At 33.2% G+C, this 20,354-nt stretch overlaps 1 protein-coding gene across 2 annotated transcripts in view; it reads left to right on the top strand.

Annotated features, from left to right (window-relative positions):
- The first annotated feature begins 357 nt into the window (after positions 1-357).
- LOC124361759 (polypeptide N-acetylgalactosaminyltransferase 1-like) overlaps positions 358-20,354 on the top strand; it is a 65,796-nt gene continuing 45,799 nt past the window's right edge. The window contains exons 1-5 of one of the 2 annotated variants that reach the window (XM_046815725.1): positions 358-1,078; positions 7,697-7,913; positions 17,930-18,096; positions 19,207-19,381; positions 20,086-20,298. In XM_046815725.1, the coding sequence (XP_046671681.1) occupies positions 730-1,078; positions 7,697-7,913; positions 17,930-18,096; positions 19,207-19,381; positions 20,086-20,298 (1,121 nt within the window). In that variant the 5' untranslated portion in view covers positions 358-729. The remainder of the gene's footprint in view (positions 1,079-7,696; positions 7,914-17,929; positions 18,097-19,206; positions 19,382-20,085; positions 20,299-20,354) is intronic. The other variant, XM_046815724.1, reaches the window with a different exon arrangement.

Genomic DNA, 20,354 nt, shown 5'->3' with positions numbered 1-20,354 from the left:
GTCGTAGCTTGATGGAAGATAGATTACAGAACCGATCCTAGAATACAGGTCTCGGATAAATTGATGGGAATTATAACCTTAAACTCCTTTTTAGTACTGAACTATTTTCGTGGTTAGACTACTTAGTATAGACATATTTTCCACAGTAATATTTTTCATTAGATTACTTTAATTATCAACATCACAATTTATTACAGTTACGACGTTTTCATATAGTTTCACCGTAGAGTTTTACAAGGTTTGTGTTGGCAGTATGGGTTGTCATGGTAGCAATAAAACGCTGTCAATCACTCAGCTGTTGTAGTGGTATTATTTATTGTTCGGCCTTGACTGAGATTGTTGTTTTTTGGTTGGTACTTCGCTGTTGTCACTGTTGGTTGGTTCAGTTCAGTCGACCAGTTGTTTTGTTTCAGTTGATCCACAGATTACGACCTCATTCATGTATACTACTATAGGACATGTGTAATTAATTAGTGTGACAGATTACAGTTGACAGTTTTCAATGCTAGTTGCAACTGTTTTACTCGCGCTTTTTAATGTGGTGTTGTCTTGGTGACGTGTGAGTCTGATCATGTTGTAGTTTCATTTTAAATCATTTGAGTTTATTAATATGACATTTGTAAAATCATCTGTAAATTTTATTATGAATGATTTTTTGCTATCTTTTGGAAGATTTGAAATAAGATCTTTTGTTTACATTTTATAGACCATATCCACAGTTAATTATTTATGTTATTTTTCATCAAACAATGTAGTAATTCTTATTATCCACATCATTTTGTAACGAACTTTATCAAAATGTTTGGTTTATACTCAATGAGAAGAAGGCGGCTGTGGTTCAAAATTTTAATTCTGTTAACAATCCCTTCTGTAATTTTATGGTGGTATTTAAATCAAACTAAATTTAAAGCTGTAGAATCACAAAGGGTTAAAATTGAGGAAGATGGAAAAAATGAATATGTTGAGTACATGAACAACAACAACAATAATAACAATGTTGTAAAGAAACCTGCATATACCAGTAGTAAAGAATCTATCCATCAAAGAAAAGCAATTATTGTCCCTGTTATAAATAGAGGTAAGTCATTACATGTAGGCTAAAGTAACATTATTTTACTTGAGAAACCTATGCCATATGATAAAAATATTAAGATGTAATCGGGCTGTCTAAAGATTTGACGACTTAATTGACTTTTACCATAGTGTGTGGATCATGCAGCGGATTTCTAAATCGGAGTCATGGGGTTTGATTCCTGGTGAGGACATAAGGAATTTGTGAATAGATTTTGGACCATTTGTCCTTAAAAATGTTTAATGCTATAAATTAAAATGCCATTGCCATAGAAAGAATCTCCTTTAAAATAACTTAAACTAAAGGTGAGTTCACACTAAATAACTTTCTATAAATATTGGACTCAGCATGTATCAGACAACTTTTTAGTGACCAACACATGTAACGAAGTATACATGGTGGGAAAGGGTTGATACAAGGCGAATTGTTGAGTTCATCTCCATTTCACCTTCCACTTAGTGCAGTGTCTGAAATCTGATACTGTCACTAAGTTAACTCTCCCAATGTTACAAGTTGTGCATTAACAGTAGCTTTTAAAAGAAGTTTAAAAGAGCCAAACATTTTTCACTATATAAATATGCTGCAGTATCATTGGCCATCAAAACAATCAAATTATCGATATACATGATTATTGAATCATTGATATTCGTGAGTATTGAATCCTTGATATTCATTATTAAATCTAAAACTACGAAACCAAAATGTTGAACCAAATTATGTTATAGGCATTTCAAATTACTGTTATACTTTACTTTAGCCACGTTAGCTATAACGATCTCATACTACTTTTATCAATTTCTTAAAATTGTATGTTTTTATTTCCAGAAAGAGCTTTTAGGCGGTCGCGATCCATAATTTGCACAATAACTTATAATAACCTAACCTAACATAACATAGCCTGACCTAACCGTTAAGATTTCCATCCTTTAATATCTATTGCACTACTCCTCTATATGTTTATTTTTTAATTTTAAGTTGAAATTTTTATAAATAGTGTGAAGTAGTTAAAGTAAATAATTACCATCACTCCTGTTGATATTGTAGTTCATAATTTAGGGAATTGTCTTTATTTAAAGACTTCATTACTGATGATGAATTTTAAAGATAACAAATCATTATGAGAAATTTAGTCACCATCTTTGTTTAAAAAAAATCAAACACTTCAAACACTATACATTACCATTTTAAACAAATATCCATATGGTGCAGTTCATTTATAGACTACTTTATATTGGCCTAAATTTGTTGAAACTTTTAAAGTCTCTCTATTTTGTATATAACCAAGCTAGCTATCTGGACATGGTAAGAAATCAACGTAAGCATTTTCGTAAAAGCATTATACCTTGCCCAGTTTGGAGGAGGTTATGTACCTTTTGGCCGAATTTATTATGACAACAACATGCTATCCTTTGTATATTTCACAGCAGAGGATTATTAGTTTTCTAAAGCAAACAAAATTTAAATTAGATTTGCCTATTTAAAAAGGATGTAGAGTAACAAATAAATAAACAGATAACTCTTTTATGTGATCAACCACATAGTGACCACAAGAATGGGCAGGAGCTTGGGTTTGGCCCACAAAGTCCTGACAACCAACAATACTAACCAATAAAAAACCTGGGCCATTCCACACCAAGTCATCCAGGGGTCGACACCCACCACCCGTCACAGATTTTAATGAAATTTTGTACACATAATGTAGGCATTTAGATAGGATAAAATCCAAAATTTCAGTTGGTTCTGACAAATGGTTCCAGACATATGAATTTTTAAATTTATTAGCTAATTCAGTTCCCGAGACCCATTTTGCCGCCAAGTGAGCGTACACGTATTCTCGTATTTCTATGTGGAATGGACAATTTTTTAAGCTACAGGCTTCAAATTTTACTCATATGTTCAAAACTTAATGCAGAATCATAATATACTATTAAAAATGAGATTTGTTATCTACTATCACCATAAAAATAATTCCGAAAAAACACAAATAATTGGATTTTTCTGAATCGGAACATCAAGTTACAAAAAGTTTTGTAGCAAAAATCTCTCTCCACCTACCCCTATAAAAGTATATATCACTGGAAAGAGGATAAAATTATCTTTCAAATGGTATAATAATATGAGTGGGGTTTTGTGTATTACCATTTTTATTACACGTCAAAGTAAAAAATAAAATTGTACTCTATTAAAACACAAAAATATAGCCAAATATTAAAAATACCTATGAAAAATTGTTTTGAAAGAGGCCATTTTACATAAAATTAAATATGTTAAATCAAATGTTGTTGCAGAATAAGTCACAGTTAAGTTTTAAAACAATTAAGTCACTTATAATGAGTACACAACTTATATTCAGTACTTACTTGATAATATTCAAACAGGTATGTACATTTTCATGTTAAAAAAAAATAAAAATCATTTATACTGAATTGATTATGTTGGTCCATCAAAACTACATTTTTTCTTTCTCACACACACACATTGCACTCTAATTACAAACTGAAAATATTCCACGCTTTGTCTATTTCTTTCCGAGATACAGAATCAATTTTGTAAGACGAACGTCCAAGAGAGGTTGTTTCAGGTGGATTAACAATGCATAACAGATGAGCTGGCTGGAACAGGGCACTGATCTTCTTTTTGGGGCCAAAAAAAAGTTTCACTAGGTCCATGAGGGTGCATAAATTTTACATCATAATCTCCTTCAACTTCATTGAAACACTGTATCATTCCTATCCACCAATTATTTTCATAGACACATGCTACAAAAGAATGAATATTAGGCTCTAGAGTTGGCAAAGTGTTCTTGAATATGTTTTGTTTTAAACAGACATCAGTGTCTGAGCTTAGTCGCTTCGCTGTAATTACTTCACTAGTTGCTGGCTGAAAGAAGTGAAAACTTCTTGTTCCCTTAATAGTTTCACAACATTCAAAACGGGTTTCAAGAGACTTTCTTTTGTTTTTCAATATCGTTCTCTTTCAAAAAGAAAAAAACTAATTTTCGAGAACTGATTTGCACAAAATGAGTACATTTCTTCAGCATTTTATGATTTGGTCTGAATCTCTGGCACTTTGTAAGTTTTTCTTTGTTTACAGTCCTCTTAACTGTTCCTACGATCCCATCACAAACAGTTTTTTTTTTCCGTGACTTGTTGCATGGAATGACCAACTTGCTTCTAGCCCAAAATCTTCTTTATGGTAACACAAATTTACCATTGACTTGTAATTTTTATATTGGGGGCACTGCAACCATCAGTTTAGGTATTAAATTTTGGTTACGTTAGGAAAGTTGGACTTAATGTACTCAACGGTTTTTTCTTGAACGGAATAGACAAATGGTACATCATGTTTCAAATCATCGGAAATAAAACACAAAGAGGATTCTTTTGTTGTTTCACCCTCGCTTCTTGAGTAAACAACAACAGGATGAATTGAACAACTTAAATGACTCCAATGATAGGATTGCACTTCATTTTGTAGGACAAAATTGTAATTTTCAGCGAAGTCCATTAGGACTAAGGCTACATCATATTGTAAATTCTCCTTCCTTTCCCTCATATAGGTGTTTTGTGATTTAGTTATGAAAGAATGTGGAATGAGTGATTCAATTTTATCAATTACAAAGCCAATAAACTCTTGGTGTGGAAGAAGCATTGTCTGCAGCTTCATGTGACCATCACTTATCCACTGTGAGAATTTGATTTCTTCCTCATCATCAAAATCTTCTAAAATATCCTCCAAGTATTGTCTTAATGGCTCCGTTTGTTTTTGGACATTCATCACAACGGTGTTCAGCATACAATTTCTGGACTGTCTGTTGCAGACTAATTTTTCCATCATAATATGTATGGCTTACTTTATCATGCTGATTTATGGCATTAGCCAAAAGCTCGACATTTTTATGGTATAGGCATACACAAACGCAATGCGTGCCTGGAGAACCAGCCAGTACACACCATTTTGGCCTCAGAGAGCAAAATTTTGAAAATCCTATTTTTTTAAAATTGGATGTTTTTCTTTGAATGCAATAAACAGTTCTTTCTAAATTACATAAAAGTAGTCTTTTTTGCATGTAGGTATTTTTTTGTACACTAACTCTGTCTTTCGCTCCTGGAAACATATAAGAAAATTCATCATCTTCATAGAACTGTTTTACTGCTTCAATTGTCCTCTTCAGGTAGTTTTCTACCTTCTTTTGGTTCTGGCATCGCCAAAAATGCCCTTTTCATTACAAACAGCCCTAGATTTTCGTACTAAGTATTCTGAAACATTCAGTTTTTCAGCTACTTTTCTGCGGGACCATGACTTAGGAGCAATTGTTAGTAATTGTATTTTTTCCCTTCTGGTTTATATTGGTCCTCAGCTTTTGCTTAATAGCATCCATTAAATAATCAAGATCTTCAGATTTTTTCTTTTCCTCATCATGAAATTTTTCTTCGCCATCACTCGAAGACTCATTTAAAGAATCATCATTTACTTGTATGACAAAAGATAGTTTCTTCTTGACTTGTAATTTTGCCTGCTTTAACTTTTTCCTGGCATATTTTTTTTTTTTGAATGAGTAGATAAGGGACTGGAGTTTCAGAGGTGTCACATCTAAACCTAACAGAGACTCATTTAGAACTTCTTTTTCCACTACTCTTTTGGCAGTCGTAAGATCTTTGCCAATAACTTCATCACTCTCATGAAATGCAGTTTTCATCATTATTTAAACCTTTGTTTTCTACATTCAATAACTTTCTACAATTACTGCACAAAAGCTTTCCTGGGACTAAAATTATGTCTTTATGTTCTCTAACATCTTTCGCCTTTTCTAAGGTAATTACTCTTAAATCTTTTTTCTTTGTCAAAGGTAGGCCTACAGCATGTTTTTGAAAAGGGTCACAACATGATTTTTGGCTTTTTTCAAAAAATAACAAAAATGATGAGAACAAATTGTGTCATTTTCACGATACTGATTATTTGTCCGCCAACTCAATGTTTCTACTTCTTCACTTGAAAGCTTTTGAAAAAATTAAATGTACACTTTTATCTTTTGTCAGAGTAAAGTTTTCACAAGAAGAGTCTGAAAGTTTACCTACTGTACAAATTAAATTTGGTCTCACTTGACTTGGTCCAGCAATTTCTTCCATGATAAAAATAAACACTTCACAATTAAATTACATATTTATAATAAATAAATTAATTCATTCATTTAAAATAGACAATTCACAAAAATATGTAGTACACAGCACCAAATGTTAACTGAACCACAGATCCTCACATACTGACAATAGCTTGCAGTGTGACTTACTGAGTCATGTTGAGACTTGTGTGTTTCATGTCTCCACAAGAGTAAGTTTTCTTTTCATGTTGAGACTTGAATGAATGTTTCATGTCTCTACAAGAGTAATTTCAAACACTGGTTTGAACTGGTCTAGATGTCACCCATTGTGGTTTGTGTTTATAAAATATTAGTAATTAGCATATATAATGTAATATTGATGTTTGACCTTTAAATAGTTAATAAAGTGTTGTTTTTTTTTTTATTCAGAATGTTAAACTTTTAAATGTTGTTATAAACTATTATTTTAATGCTTGTAAAGTTATAATTAGCCATGTTTTAGGTAAAAGTATTGTAGGCCAATTTAGTTAGGCCAATAATTATTTGTGTAAAATAATACTTTAATTCATTGACTTACTAAATTTTTTTTAAAGAAACTTAATTTTCTTTTTTTATTTATACACACTTAAAAACTTAGAACACAATATTTTATTTCACCTTCATATATTTTTCAGATATTTTCAAACAAATATAATACATTTTTTACACCTTAGAATTTATTTTTTTCTTCATCACATAAATATTTTGTATACAATCACATTTTAGTGTCTTAAAAATTTAATTTTTGACTTTGATATATGATAAAAATGTTAATACTCAAAACCCCACTCATATTATTATACCATTTGAAAGATGATTCTATCCTCTTTCCAGTGATATATACTTTTATAAGGGTAGGTGGAGAGAGATTTTTGCTACAACACTTTTTGTAACTTAATGTTCCGATTTCAGAAAAATCAAAATTATTTGTGTTTATGAATTATTTTTTATGGTGATAGAAGATAATAAATCCCATTTTAATAGTATTATATGATTCTGCATTAAGTTTTTGAAACATATGAGTAAAATTTGAAGCCTCTACTAGCTTCATAATTGTCCATTCTACATGGAAAGACGAGAATACATGTACGCTCACTTTGGCGGCAAAATGGGCCTTGGAAACTGAATTAGCATAAAACTTCAAATGGCCGTATCTCTGAAACCCTTTGTTAGAATAAGCTACAATTTTGGATTTCTTCTTATTTATATGTATATATTATCTATGTAAACTTTTATTGAAATCAGAGAACCTTGGTGTGTCAATTCTACTTTTGGCTGGGATGATTTGGCGTGGAATGGCCCACCTGGAAGTCCAAGATGGGGAGCTGAAGCCACCAGTTGGGGCTTCAGGCCCAGGGCAGTGCTATCCGGGATCAGCCAACTTCCTCCAACCCCCGCTTCTCGTATATAACATCTATAACATTCAATGATTATTATTGTTGTTCAGTGGGATGTGACTTAATTGTTGCTGTGATTTTTTTCAGGCCGCATCTTATCTAACAAAGATAGAGAATTTGAAGCCATGATCAGAAAGGACCTGGCTAATATTGTACCTGGTTTGGGGGACAATGGTGCTGCCGTTGAGTTAAGTGGCGAAGAGGGGAAACTCGCCCAAGAGGTGATGAAGAAGGAGGCATTTAACCTTGTAGCTAGCAACAAAGTGTCGTATAACAGGACTATCGTGGATGCTCGTCACCCTCTGTAAGTAACGTTATTAGCCCTTCGCACGCCACTAATAAATCCATTAACTTTCCTATAACGCCAAGACAGGTAAAAAGATTTTGTTTCTTTAAGTTCAAGGCTAATTTTTATTATAACTAAATTATAAAAGCAAAAAGTATAAAACAGGGCATTTTATTTAAATTTTAATTTCATTGTAAAATTTAACTAAACTGAAAAGTTTTTTGCTATAAAACAACATAAATATTTCAAACTAATTACAACACTACCACACGATACAGAATAATAACAAGATACGTAGTAGACGTTTGTGCAAGTGCGTGCTCTTTATCGGATATAACTGTATTTGGCGTTTTGGTCAAAGTCTACCATTCTAATATATCCGTCTACAGCATGGGAATGGTTAAAGTAAACTGTTCATGGCCAGCCTCATTCTCAATCGTAGGTGTCACAGTTACAGACAGGATACACTTCTCCCTCTTCCACTCAAACTTCTGTAACTGTCTCACATCTATAACCTCAACAATGTTACAATACGATATATAAGCACTAGAAGTTACCTACATGGGTTACTATGGGAGTGGGAGGAACACACTGTGGGCATATTCTTTTTAAATTACATTTTAAGCACTCCTGAGATAAGTTATAGTCACTGAAAGATATTCTAACTGCCGGATCCATTTAAAATTTAAGTTTAAAGAGTAGTGGCTCTGAAATCAGAAGGTAAAACAGTTTTTATAAGTACCTATGAAATAACTCGAATTTTTCTTCAATAGTCCATGATATTTGATTGAATAGCTCCATTGACTTCAATGAATAAATAATTAAACTATTTTAGGTTAAAGTAGAGGAATCCTAATGTCAAAGACATTAGTTTTTTCAGTTAACACACTTATGATGCACTAAATGATGGTGCTATAGGTACATATTATTTCTGTGTTCAAGGGTAAGATGTGTTAGATATTAAGCAAAATTGTGAATAGCTTTTAAATTTAGGCTTTGCATGTGTCAAACGCTTCTGATTGAAATGAATTATATTTCTGATGCCATAATTGTGTTCATGAGGTAAGTCTATTTTTGTCAAAAAGTGACAACTTCTGGCCAATGTAATCTACTACAGTTTGTTTTTCTGATCCCTGATGAAGCCGGAATCTCTACAATAGTGTTTGTTGCATTCTCCAAATAATTTTTATTTTTTTTTCCAGTATATATTTACAAATTGTTTAGTAAGAAAAACAAAAATCAAAAGCATCTGTCAATATTCTGTTCTATTAAAGGTCCAACTTGACAATTGCTTTACTATTTATTCTGCAACACTAACTGTAACAGGTCTAAAGAAAAAAATTATATTGCTCTTAAGAGAACGTACAAAGGCAGAAATTAAAAAAGCCAAACTTAATCATAATAACAACATAATTGACAGTTCAAACAATAAATTCAAAAGCTTGCATGGTCTGTCATAAATCAGCTTAGAAATGTTAACAGTAAGCCTCCCAATATTAAAGCTAATTTAACGCCTGATGCTTTTAACAATTTTTTTCTTACCAGTGTGTAGAACAAATTTGTAATAGCATACCAACTGATGTAAATAAGCCTAATCATAGTGTTTTTCTTGACAATAGTGAGAACTGTGCAACAGGAAACAATTCAGTAGGGTTATTCACTCTTAGAAGTTTTACAGTAGTAGAAGAAGTCTTACTTACTTACTTACTGCCGGGGCGTAAACAAATCTCAGTCGATTCTTTGCCTCGTCTATGGAGCCTCTTCCACGCCACCCTGTCCTCTGCCAGATCCACAGGACCCTCCACACCGGATCACATCTTCGACCACTTGATCGCACCATCTTATCTTTGGCCTACCCAAAGGGCGCCTTCCTGCCTGGTACCGCCTGGTAGACCTCTTTTAACCTTGTGCCCTCCTGTCTCCGATGTACATGTCCTAGCCAGCTAATTCTCTTTGCCTTCACCAAAGCCACAATATCAGGATCTTGGTATACATTGCGTAATTCTCTATTTTTTCTTATTCGCCACACCCCTTCATCACATATTGGTCCAAATATTTTTCGGAGAACTTTATTCTCAAAAAACAATCAACCGCCCCTCATTTTTCTTCGTTAATGTCCATGTTTCACTTCCATACATTAGGACTGGTTGAATGATTGTTTTATAAATTCTTATTTTGGAGCATTGTGACAACAATCTTGACGTAAAGAGTTTTGTACACGCCCCAAGACACCTATTTGCATTAGCTAATTTGCTTTGTATCTCTATATCCTCCACGTTTTTGCTGTTTATTGTTACACCCAAATATTTTAAAACTTTCTACACAGCCAATCGAGTAGTTGTCAATGCTTAAGTTTGTTCTCACATTTCCAGCATGTCTTCCAAAATGAATAATTTTAGTTTTATCTTCATTTAGCTCTAAGCCTACTGTTTGACATTCTTTAATAAAACTTTTTGTTAGTGTGGAGAGGTCATCCAAACTTTCTGACAAGATCACTACATCATCCGCAAATGCCATTACGTTCAGGTCCACTCCTAATTTAACCCCTCTTTGTAGTCTTTTAACTTTTTGTAATGCCTCTTCCACAGCCAGGTTGAAGAGAGTGGGAGGAATCCCATCTCCCTGTCTTACTCCCATAAAGTCTACCTAGCCATAAACCAAACTGAATAATAGCACTTGTCTTGATATATATGGCACCAATGCAGCAATACTGAAGTTATCAGCTAGGTCTATTTGTGAAGTACTAACATATCTTTTCAACTTGTGTATTAAGCAGGGTATTTTATCCTGACAAACTAAAAGTAAGTAAGGTCATTCCAATACACAAAAGAGGGCCTAGGGATGATTGTGCCAACTATAGGCCAATATCCATTGTTCCGACGCTGTCAAAGGTCTTGGAACGTCTCATTCATGAACAACTTTCCTCCTTCTTGGAATCAAATAAGTTATTATCCAAGAATCAGTACGGCTTTAGACCTAACCATAGCACTGTTGAAGCTACTCAGGATTTGATATCTTTGAATTGTTTTGAAGGACTGGAGAACAACCTGAACGTTCTTTTCAGATCATTTGATATGTCCAAGGCCTTTGACACAGTGTCGCATCATATTTTACTGGATAAGATGTGTTTTTATTCTATTGACAACAGTGTAGTGCAGTTTCTTAAGATCTTATTTGAACAATCGATGGCAATCCGTATTCTAAATGGCTCTTACTCAAAACAGTTAAGTGTAAAACAAGGTGTCCCACAAGGGTCCATTTTGGGACCCTTGCTTTTCATACTCTATGTTAATGACCTGCCGTACAACCTAAATGCTCATTCAGTAAAATCATTTCTATTTGCTGACGATTTGGCAGTGTGTGTCCAGGGTAACAAATGCAGAAAATGTGGGTTACATAATTGACACCAAAACTAAAACCATTCATGACTGGTGTAATGCAAATAAGTTAAGCCTTAATGACGGGAAAAACTCAGGACCTTGCTTTCAGCCTTAGCAATCGGGGGGAAGTAACCCACTCAAAATTCTTGGGGTTCACAGTCCAGAGCAATCTTAAATGGCATCAGCAAAATTGACAGTCTTGCGAACAAAATTTCAAAAGGCATTTTCATGATCAGAGCACTTAAAGGCAGTGTCTCTGTTGGTGTTCTGCTCTGTGTTTACTATGGCCACATACATAGCTACCTCTCTTATGGAACTTCAATCTGGGCAAACCATGGATATGTACAGAAGCTTTTTGTGCTGCAAAAAAAAAGCAATCCGTCTGATTTGTGATGCACACTGGCAGGCCCACTGTAAAGAGCTCTTCATTAGGTTTAAGTGTCCTTTCATTGCCTTCTATGTATATATTTAGCACCACTCTTGTTTGTTAAGAGGAACTTGGCACTTTTGCCTGCAATGTCTGAGGTCCATAACTATGCAACTAGAAACAAAAATAAACTTATAAGTGAACGATGCAGATACTCTGCAACTCAGAAGAGTTTTCTATACCAAGGCATTTAAAAAATGTTTAATGTTTTGCCGGAAGGTATTAAAGAGCTGCCACTCACTAGATTTAGACAAAAACTAAAAGAACTTTCTAGTTGCAACCTGCTTATACGATGTAACAGAATTTTACGAAGTTGTTAACTCTTTAAGTTAGGTTAAGTAACCTTTTAAGTTGACTTTGTTATACATGTGAACATGTTTACAACAAATAAATATTTGATTTGATTTGATTTGATTTATTACTTTTTTTGTTTATCTGTTTCAATAATTTTTTATTCAAAACAGCACAATGTTTTTGCACGGAAAACCAGTTTTTATTGGATTACTTAATAATTAATCATCAAAAAGCGAAAACAATCCTAAGTGATTTTTTTTCTTATATTCATTTAACATTTTTTTCGCTTTTTGATGATTTTATGACAAGCTCCTGAATTAGTTGTCTGAGATATAAAGTAAAACTGTTTGTTTCATTACATTTTTATTATTAAAATGATAACTAAAATAAACTATTTACATTACATCAAATGACCATTCATTTACATTTTATAACTCACTTTCGTCTCATTATCACTGTCCAAGTATCTGTCTACTTCTGAAGTACGCTAATTGTCTTATTCGATGAGGTAGCGGAAGAACTAAAAACTCATTCAACAACTATAAACAGTTAAACACTAAACATTTAGAACACGATACACAGAATGTAAGCAGAATATTAAAGTGACGAAAATTTAGCATATGGCAAAATGTAAACAATAACAAAACAAGCTATTAGTTGTGGTTCCATTGTGCAAACATAACGAATCTTAAAGGAATAATTGCTTATAAGGATGCACAAAGGCACAAAACTGTGATCTAGCGGAAAAACAAAGAAATACGTGATCATTAGCGTCTAGAAAGAGCACAACGAGTGCCGCTCGTGTAAGATTATTCATTCCCACTCGGCCGCAACGAGTGATGCTTGGGCAAGTTCCCCAATGGGTTAAATCATCATTATGCAAAAAATAATTACAAGAAAAAAATTCTTATACATAATTTGTTGTGTCTCTTGAAGAATGATATACCAAAAATTGAGTTCTAAGTTAATAATTAAGGTGTAATTAATATGTTTGTAAAACAAAATTGGTTATTTGCTATTATTTTGAGATTTTGAATAAGCTGTATGGTACTCTAAATAGTGGTTGTGAATACTGATTAGGATTCGTACTAATTCAATTTTATTCCATCCCACAAATGGAAAATATTTGAGATAATCTGTGAACTTGTCACACCCAATATAATTTACTCACATTTTTTCATATACAGCTTTCATTGGTCCTGTTTGTTCTCATGGAAAAGTTTAATATCTATTCAAAATATGTATTATTTTTTTCTTAGTTAAGTTCTATTAGAGTATTGATAGTTCTCTAATGATCACATTATTACATAATTAATTTAAGGCATATCAACTGGCGTTATTTCCCCAAAAATTCAAATTGGCTAAAATTTACCCCCTTTATAAATCAAATTGTTTTACCGACAAAAGCAACTACCGCCCTATTTTCATTGTTAAGCGTGTTTTCCAAAGTTTTAGAACGTATAGTGAAGAATCAGCTAGTCTCATATTTACAAAAACAACAATATATTGAGAGTGTGTGTCAATATGGATTTAGATCAGACAAGAATATTAATGATGTATTGTTTGACGTAAATAAGGAATTGAACGACAATATCTCAAAAAATAATAGGTGTTTACTCATATTTTTAGATTTGAAAAAAGCGTTTGACTCAGTTGATCGCACAATCTTGCTACAAAAAATGGAAATGATAGGAATCCGCGGTACTGCTCTAGCATGGTTCACTAGCTACTTGAATGACAGGAAGCAGGTTGTGTCTATATGCGGCGCAACTAGCGATCCACAAAGTGTAGACTCTACGGGGTAATACAAGGTAGCACATTAGGTCCAATTTTTGTTTCTAATATATATCAACAATATTGCAAAAATTCAGTTACAAGGCAAACTTTTTCTGTTCGCAGATGACAGTTTAATATTTATTTCATGAAGAAGTTGGCTAGAAGCACAGGCCATGGCATTGAGCGATTTTGATGAGTATAAAACAGTGGTTGGATCAAAATATTCTGTCATTAAACATCCTTAAAAACAAAATTTATGCCTATTTCTTTAAGCATTAACTCAGAATGCCCATTCAATGAATTGAAAATTCATAATTGTGGAACTTACACAAATGTAATATGTGATTGTAAGAGTAAAGAGAGTTGTAGTGTCCTATAAGTATTTAGGTGTGGTTTTCGATCATCGTTTAAAGTGGACGGAAACATGTAGCTTATTTACAAAAAAAAAGTCAGAAAATACATCTATGCATTCAGAAGATTAAGTGATATTTTAAGTGACAATGAAATTAAAACTGTGTATTTTGCTTACGCACAGTCTGTATTATCATTTGGTAACATTGCATGGGGAGGAGCTCAAAAAATCGGTCCATCTTGAACCTCTTTTTTTGTTATTCAAAAAAGTATTTTAATAGCAGGGTTTAGGAAAAGTAAGAGATATCTAACTTACAATCTTTTTCATGAAAACATCAATTCTTTCCTTACGCCAGTTGTATATAAAAAGTATACTAATAAAACATATATAAAACATTTTTCTACAATTTTCTCTTTAACGTCACATTCTTATAATACCAGGCACTCTAATAGAGTGGGGATCTCTGTTATACCATTAATTAAGTCATATTCAAATACTAACTCATTTTTATATATCTCAGACCTTATTTAGAAATATATGTAACAAATTTAGTAATTTTTCTTTATTCGAAACCTTGTCTATTGAAATATTCAAACATAAAGTTACAAGTTTTCTACTGGCATGTTGGACTTGAGGAGGGCCGAGACCTTGTTACTGTCCGGGTGTGAGCGGTCATGACCATTCATGTCCATTCTCGTACCAAACTGTTTTGCTCATGATTATGGTTTACCTACGACTAACTGCTACAGTAGACATTACTGAATACGACATTGCCCCCCCCCCCTCATTCCCATCTTCGGCTGTGGACTTGAAAAATAACCTGTTGACAGGTACTGGAATGCACTCTGATGGCGATGAACGTTGTATTAATGGAGATACCTTTGGTTAGAGATATATCAGTGCTACATTCCTGGGAGATAAGTTTGTAAATACATATTAGGTATTAATAATACGACTCTAGCCTACGCACAGGCTGCCTTGCCCATGTAGGCTAATTTCCAAACACTATGTTTAATTAATTTTAAGTTATTTATTGTACATATATTTATTATCAATGTATATATAATACTAATTGTAATAGTATTGTAATTATACAGGAAATAAACTTTCTTTCATTTCATTTCATTTCATTTCATCATTATAGAGTATTAGTTTAATGTGGGGCAAATTCTCTGCATTTGGAATGAAGAACTGGTTCATGGCAGATACAAGTCCGGTGTGGCATTTGATCCATTCTATTTGATACTTGCAATCCAGCTTATCTACTGCTCAGTATTTGCAGCGACTAGGCATTTATTTATTTTTGAAGAAAGTACTTTTTAAAATAAAATACTCAAGCATTGTATTTTTTCTTTAATTTCAATTCCAATCAGTAAATAAGAAATACAATGTCAAAGAGTAATACATTTGAGTGCATTGCATTTATTATGAACAACAATTAATGCAGATGATTAAGATTTAAAAGAAACAGCTGCATTTAACAATCAAATTAATACCATCATCACCGCATTTATTTTAATGCACTTGATGTTTTTATTTTATTTTTAGAAATAGGGAAATTAGGAATGGTTGACCCCATCTTGGTCTGCCCCTTTAAATATTAATATTTGATGAGCTAAACGGAATATCATTGTTGTAATATAATCGTACATTTTTCTTTATTAATGAATTGTTAATTCTGAAATAAATAAATGGTCATGTTGTGTGGTATATATAACATGTGTGAGTGAATAGAGAAGTGTTACTGTGAGAGTTTGGACTGAACTAACTAAGATGGGATATGTTGATCTTATCTAGATTTCATTATCAGACAAGCAGATAGTGTATTAAGTGTGATTATAACTGAAATGAATTGTCCATTAAGTTGGAGATATTACAGTTACTAGTCTGGCTCAAAGATTTAATTAAAGATGTAAAAACACCACACTGCTTAAAAAGTAAATGTGGCAAATATTTTGAACTAAACAATAAAGATGTATACGTCTTGTTTATAATATTAAACACTGATTGTACATTCATGTTTTTAAGTAACATTTAATATCAGCATGCTTGAGTTTTTAATCTAAATAATCAAACAGTTTTCAGTAATAAAATAGTAACTATATAATTTGTATTACAAGGAACATCTCAGTAACCCCTGATCATATTATTGGCTAGTAAACTGCCTACTCGAGGGTAATTAGGAAGTCATCTAGAAGTTGCAGAACCCAGGTTTAGTAATCACAGGACTTATATTTGAATGTTGAATTTAGCTCCAGTTCACCTTCCTTTTATTGCAGCGTCTGGTATCTTGATTCTGTCTCAGACTTGACTCCTGGAATCTGTAGTCAACTTTGTCTGAAGAGATCCAAAGAAAGTCGGTGACGAGGAAGCTCAAAACGTACCTTTACATCCTTTCGACATCAGAGGCACCTATAAATAGGTGAAGTGGCAGTCTCATTGTCTCATCAGGTGTAAAATTGAGTTCACTAAGATGTTTCTGACACAACGTTTAAGCACCGTGGAGTAACCGAGTTTTCTACACATACCGAAGCTGTGGTAATTGTGCATGTGATGAGACTGATACTAGGTGTCTTTGATGCTGCAATAAAGGGAAGGTGAACTGGAGCTAAATTCAACATTCAAATTGAATCAACCCTTCCTACCATAGCCACGTTATGTGAACAAGACTTATACTTGTGTTTCATACTATGTTAAAGAAAACTAAAACAGTTTTATTGTGAAGAATATCAAATGAACAAAATAACTATGAGGTTAAATATTAATACAATTTAAAATCAAGTAACAATGCCAACCAATCCAAATATCAAAGAAAAGCACTAATCCTCTAATCCACAGCCCAGAACACTAACTTGCACCATGGTACTTGTAATCTCTAAAGATCTCACTCTATAAAGACATTTCCTCATATATCAATGTCTTGTGATAGAGCCCACTTTGCGATATGATAATCCTTCTGCTCATGGAGAGAAGGCCAGTTGCCTTACTGTGCAGAGGTGAATGAAGAACAAGGTCACCTCATCTTTAAGCTCTTTAAGCTAGAGATTGTTCTGTGTATTTCGACATGTGATTACATAGATGAAAATTTAGCTTAGTATTAGTATAGTTTTTTACATCATAGTATGTGACATCATACCTGGCAGTATGGGTGGTTACCGCACCCCACTTTGCCCCCTTACCTTCCCACATTGTCATATCAACTTATTCTCAGTATAAGGCAACGTGACTCTTCTCACTTCGTTCCAGTTCTTTAGATCCATTTTGTTCTCCAGCGTTCAATTTTTCTGCATCTTTTTATTTTGCTCACGTTCAGTGTCGTAGTGTAATCACATGTTAATTTAAATCATGAATGTATAGGATTCAGGAAGATAGATGGGAAGTAAATATTAGCAGTAACGACCGCTCGATTTTTGAATTCATTCAATTATCACACTAGTTATTATTCCATTACATTTAGCAATATCGCGCTACAACCCAGGCTTTCATTCATTGATCTCATACTATAGTGCAATTATATAGATTTTATAAAAAAACCAGAAGTATTATATTAATGTCATTAATTGCATACTTTTGCTAAATATGATCAAAGTACAGTGGGATAGTAATACTGTAACTTGCAAGTAAAAATGTCATTATTCATTTCCTATCAATGTAATGATCTTAACAAGGACAATAATGTTCACAATCCTGTATAATTCTGATTGATTGTTCGAGAACTTTATAGCTACAACTAGTACGTGATAAAGATTACTTCTTTATTTAATTTTAACTTTACGCGTTGAGTTCATGATAAACAATTCCACAGGTGCAAGAGCGTGCAGTATGATGACGATCTTCCTGATGTGAGCGTAATAATCATCTTTAACAATGAAGCCTGGAGCTCTCTGATTCGAACAATCCACAGTGTCCTGAATGGATCACCAGCACACTTGTTGAAGCAGATAGTTCTGGTGGATGATAAAAGTGATAGAGGTACGTTCACAATTCTTCATTTTGTTTCTGTCGTCATAGATGTGTCTTAACATAGGTGGTTTAACTCCTGTTAAATTGTGAGTAATGTTTTGAAAAATGTGTGATCCCTTGCGTAGTTTTGTTACAATTGAAGGTAACTCAATTTTAACCCTCCATCGGGTGCTTAAAATTAGAAACACCATCAGGCGCTCACGGAGGTTTCCTCCAGGTTAGCGAAAAATGGATATCATAGTCGTTTAAACTGTTTTTATTTGTTTAAATATTCATACTGATTTAATTACAATGTAATATATTAATTTTTAGAAATTAAATAAAAATTACTTCTTATGTAATGAATTTTCCAAATAAGAAATTAAAACTCTTAAAAAATGTTATTGTATGATAACAACATGATTAATTTTAAGGAATAATGCAATTAATTGTAAAAATGTTTAACCTACTGTAATAATATATGGAAATTAACTTAGTTTTTAACTTCTTACAAAAATAACATACTTCAATTCTTGAGATATTATACAATTGTAATGTCAATTATTACTCTGAAATCAAAATTTATTCTTTACTAAAACGTTTTTTACACAGTACACACAGTTTTAAAACATGTTCCTTTTGGTTCTTATAACGACAATGTTCACTCCATAAACAGTACTGAAATGTTGTATTGTACTGACAAGTCTCTCGTCTTCATTCTCCATTTCACAAAATTCAAATAAAATATATTGTAAAACTTAAAAAGAAACCATCACAGGTCACACATTTAGGCGCACACGGATTATTACTCCATAAAAACTAAACACAATAAGGCGCTTACGGAGATTTCGTCCAAGCACTACAAACACAACATCGGGCGCTCACGGAGGAATCGTCCAGTCTCGCACGGAAGTAGACCACATACTGACAGATTTTGACAAAGATAAGCAGGAGGCTATTGTTTCGCTTCCTCAAAAGATGCTCGTAAGTACACTGCGGGAAACGACTGCCAACATCAGAAAAGTAGTACTATTTTTAATAATAAAAAATACACGGAGGAAAACTCCGTTTAGCGCCCGATGTAGGGTTAAATGAAATTAAATTTGGGTATAGCAAGTATTGAGAGACGCACTGTTTCAGAGGAACTGATGGGGAAGTTGGAATACTACATGCGGACTCGTTTACCCAACAAGGTTGTTCTCCACCGACTGTCTCAGCGAAGTGGACTTATTCGAGCTCGTTTAGAAGGGGCTAAATTAGCTACTGGTGAAGTTCTTATGTTTCTCGATTCCCATTGTGAAGTTGGAACTCAGTGGTAAGAGTAAACTCATGCATAATATTAAGAATATTTTTACACAGATTAATAAAAAAAAAGAAATCTAGACACTTATTTCCGTTGTTATTCAAATTTCACATTGAGATTTGTCATATGTTATTCATAATTCATAATATTATTATGAATTAATATTGTCAAATGTAAAACACAAGAAAGATTATGAATTCAGGGAATCTCCAATCCATGACTCACATTGCAATCATTATCTTCATTCTGCAATATCCATGATAAAAAAGTGTTTTTTTTTTGTAAAATATTCCTCGAAAGTGTGAAAAGCATGGTTTATAAGGTCTGTTTGCATAAATCTCCTACATTACAATGTTTTTACCTTTTTAGGAAAAGTTTAATGAATACTACTTGTCAGGTTTACTTCATTCCAATGACATAACTGTATTTAAAACTATGAAACTTTATAAACCGTAGAGATTTATTATTATCAATACATTGGGGGGTGGTACATGTATCACAGAAATATTCTGCTTTTAAAGTCACTACACTTCCAAAAGTTTAAAAATGTGAAAAATAAAAAATATTTCCTGGATTCTAATTGAGAAACAAAAGTAGATTATTTAAAAACATTCTTAAACTGTTTATTATCAAGTACTCGGCCATCTTGTATGATAATAGATTAAGAGAGGTGAATATATTGCGTTAACACAAGATTTGCTGACTGCCTGACACAGGCTAGAACCACTGCTGCACCGTATCAAAGAGGAGCGTACAGCTGTGGTGGTGCCGATCATAGATGTTATAGATGATGGCACTCTGGAGTACATGCACAACGAAGGCTCCCTGCTGTTCCAGATCGGAGGCTTCTCCTGGAGTGGACACTTCACCTGGCACGACATCCCCGACCGCGAGCTCAGCCGCAGAGGTTCTGTCATAGCTCCTACATGGTTAGTCTTATACCACTATAGCATACCAGACTATAGCATAGCTTTTAGAGTACTGT

This window comes from Homalodisca vitripennis, chromosome 5, assembly GCF_021130785.1.
Source record: "Homalodisca vitripennis isolate AUS2020 chromosome 5, UT_GWSS_2.1, whole genome shotgun sequence".
Classification (NCBI taxonomy): Eukaryota; Metazoa; Arthropoda; class Insecta; order Hemiptera; family Cicadellidae; genus Homalodisca; species Homalodisca vitripennis.
The sequence above is the reverse complement of the archived record's forward strand: the minus strand, read 5'-3'. Positions and strand labels throughout refer to the sequence as shown.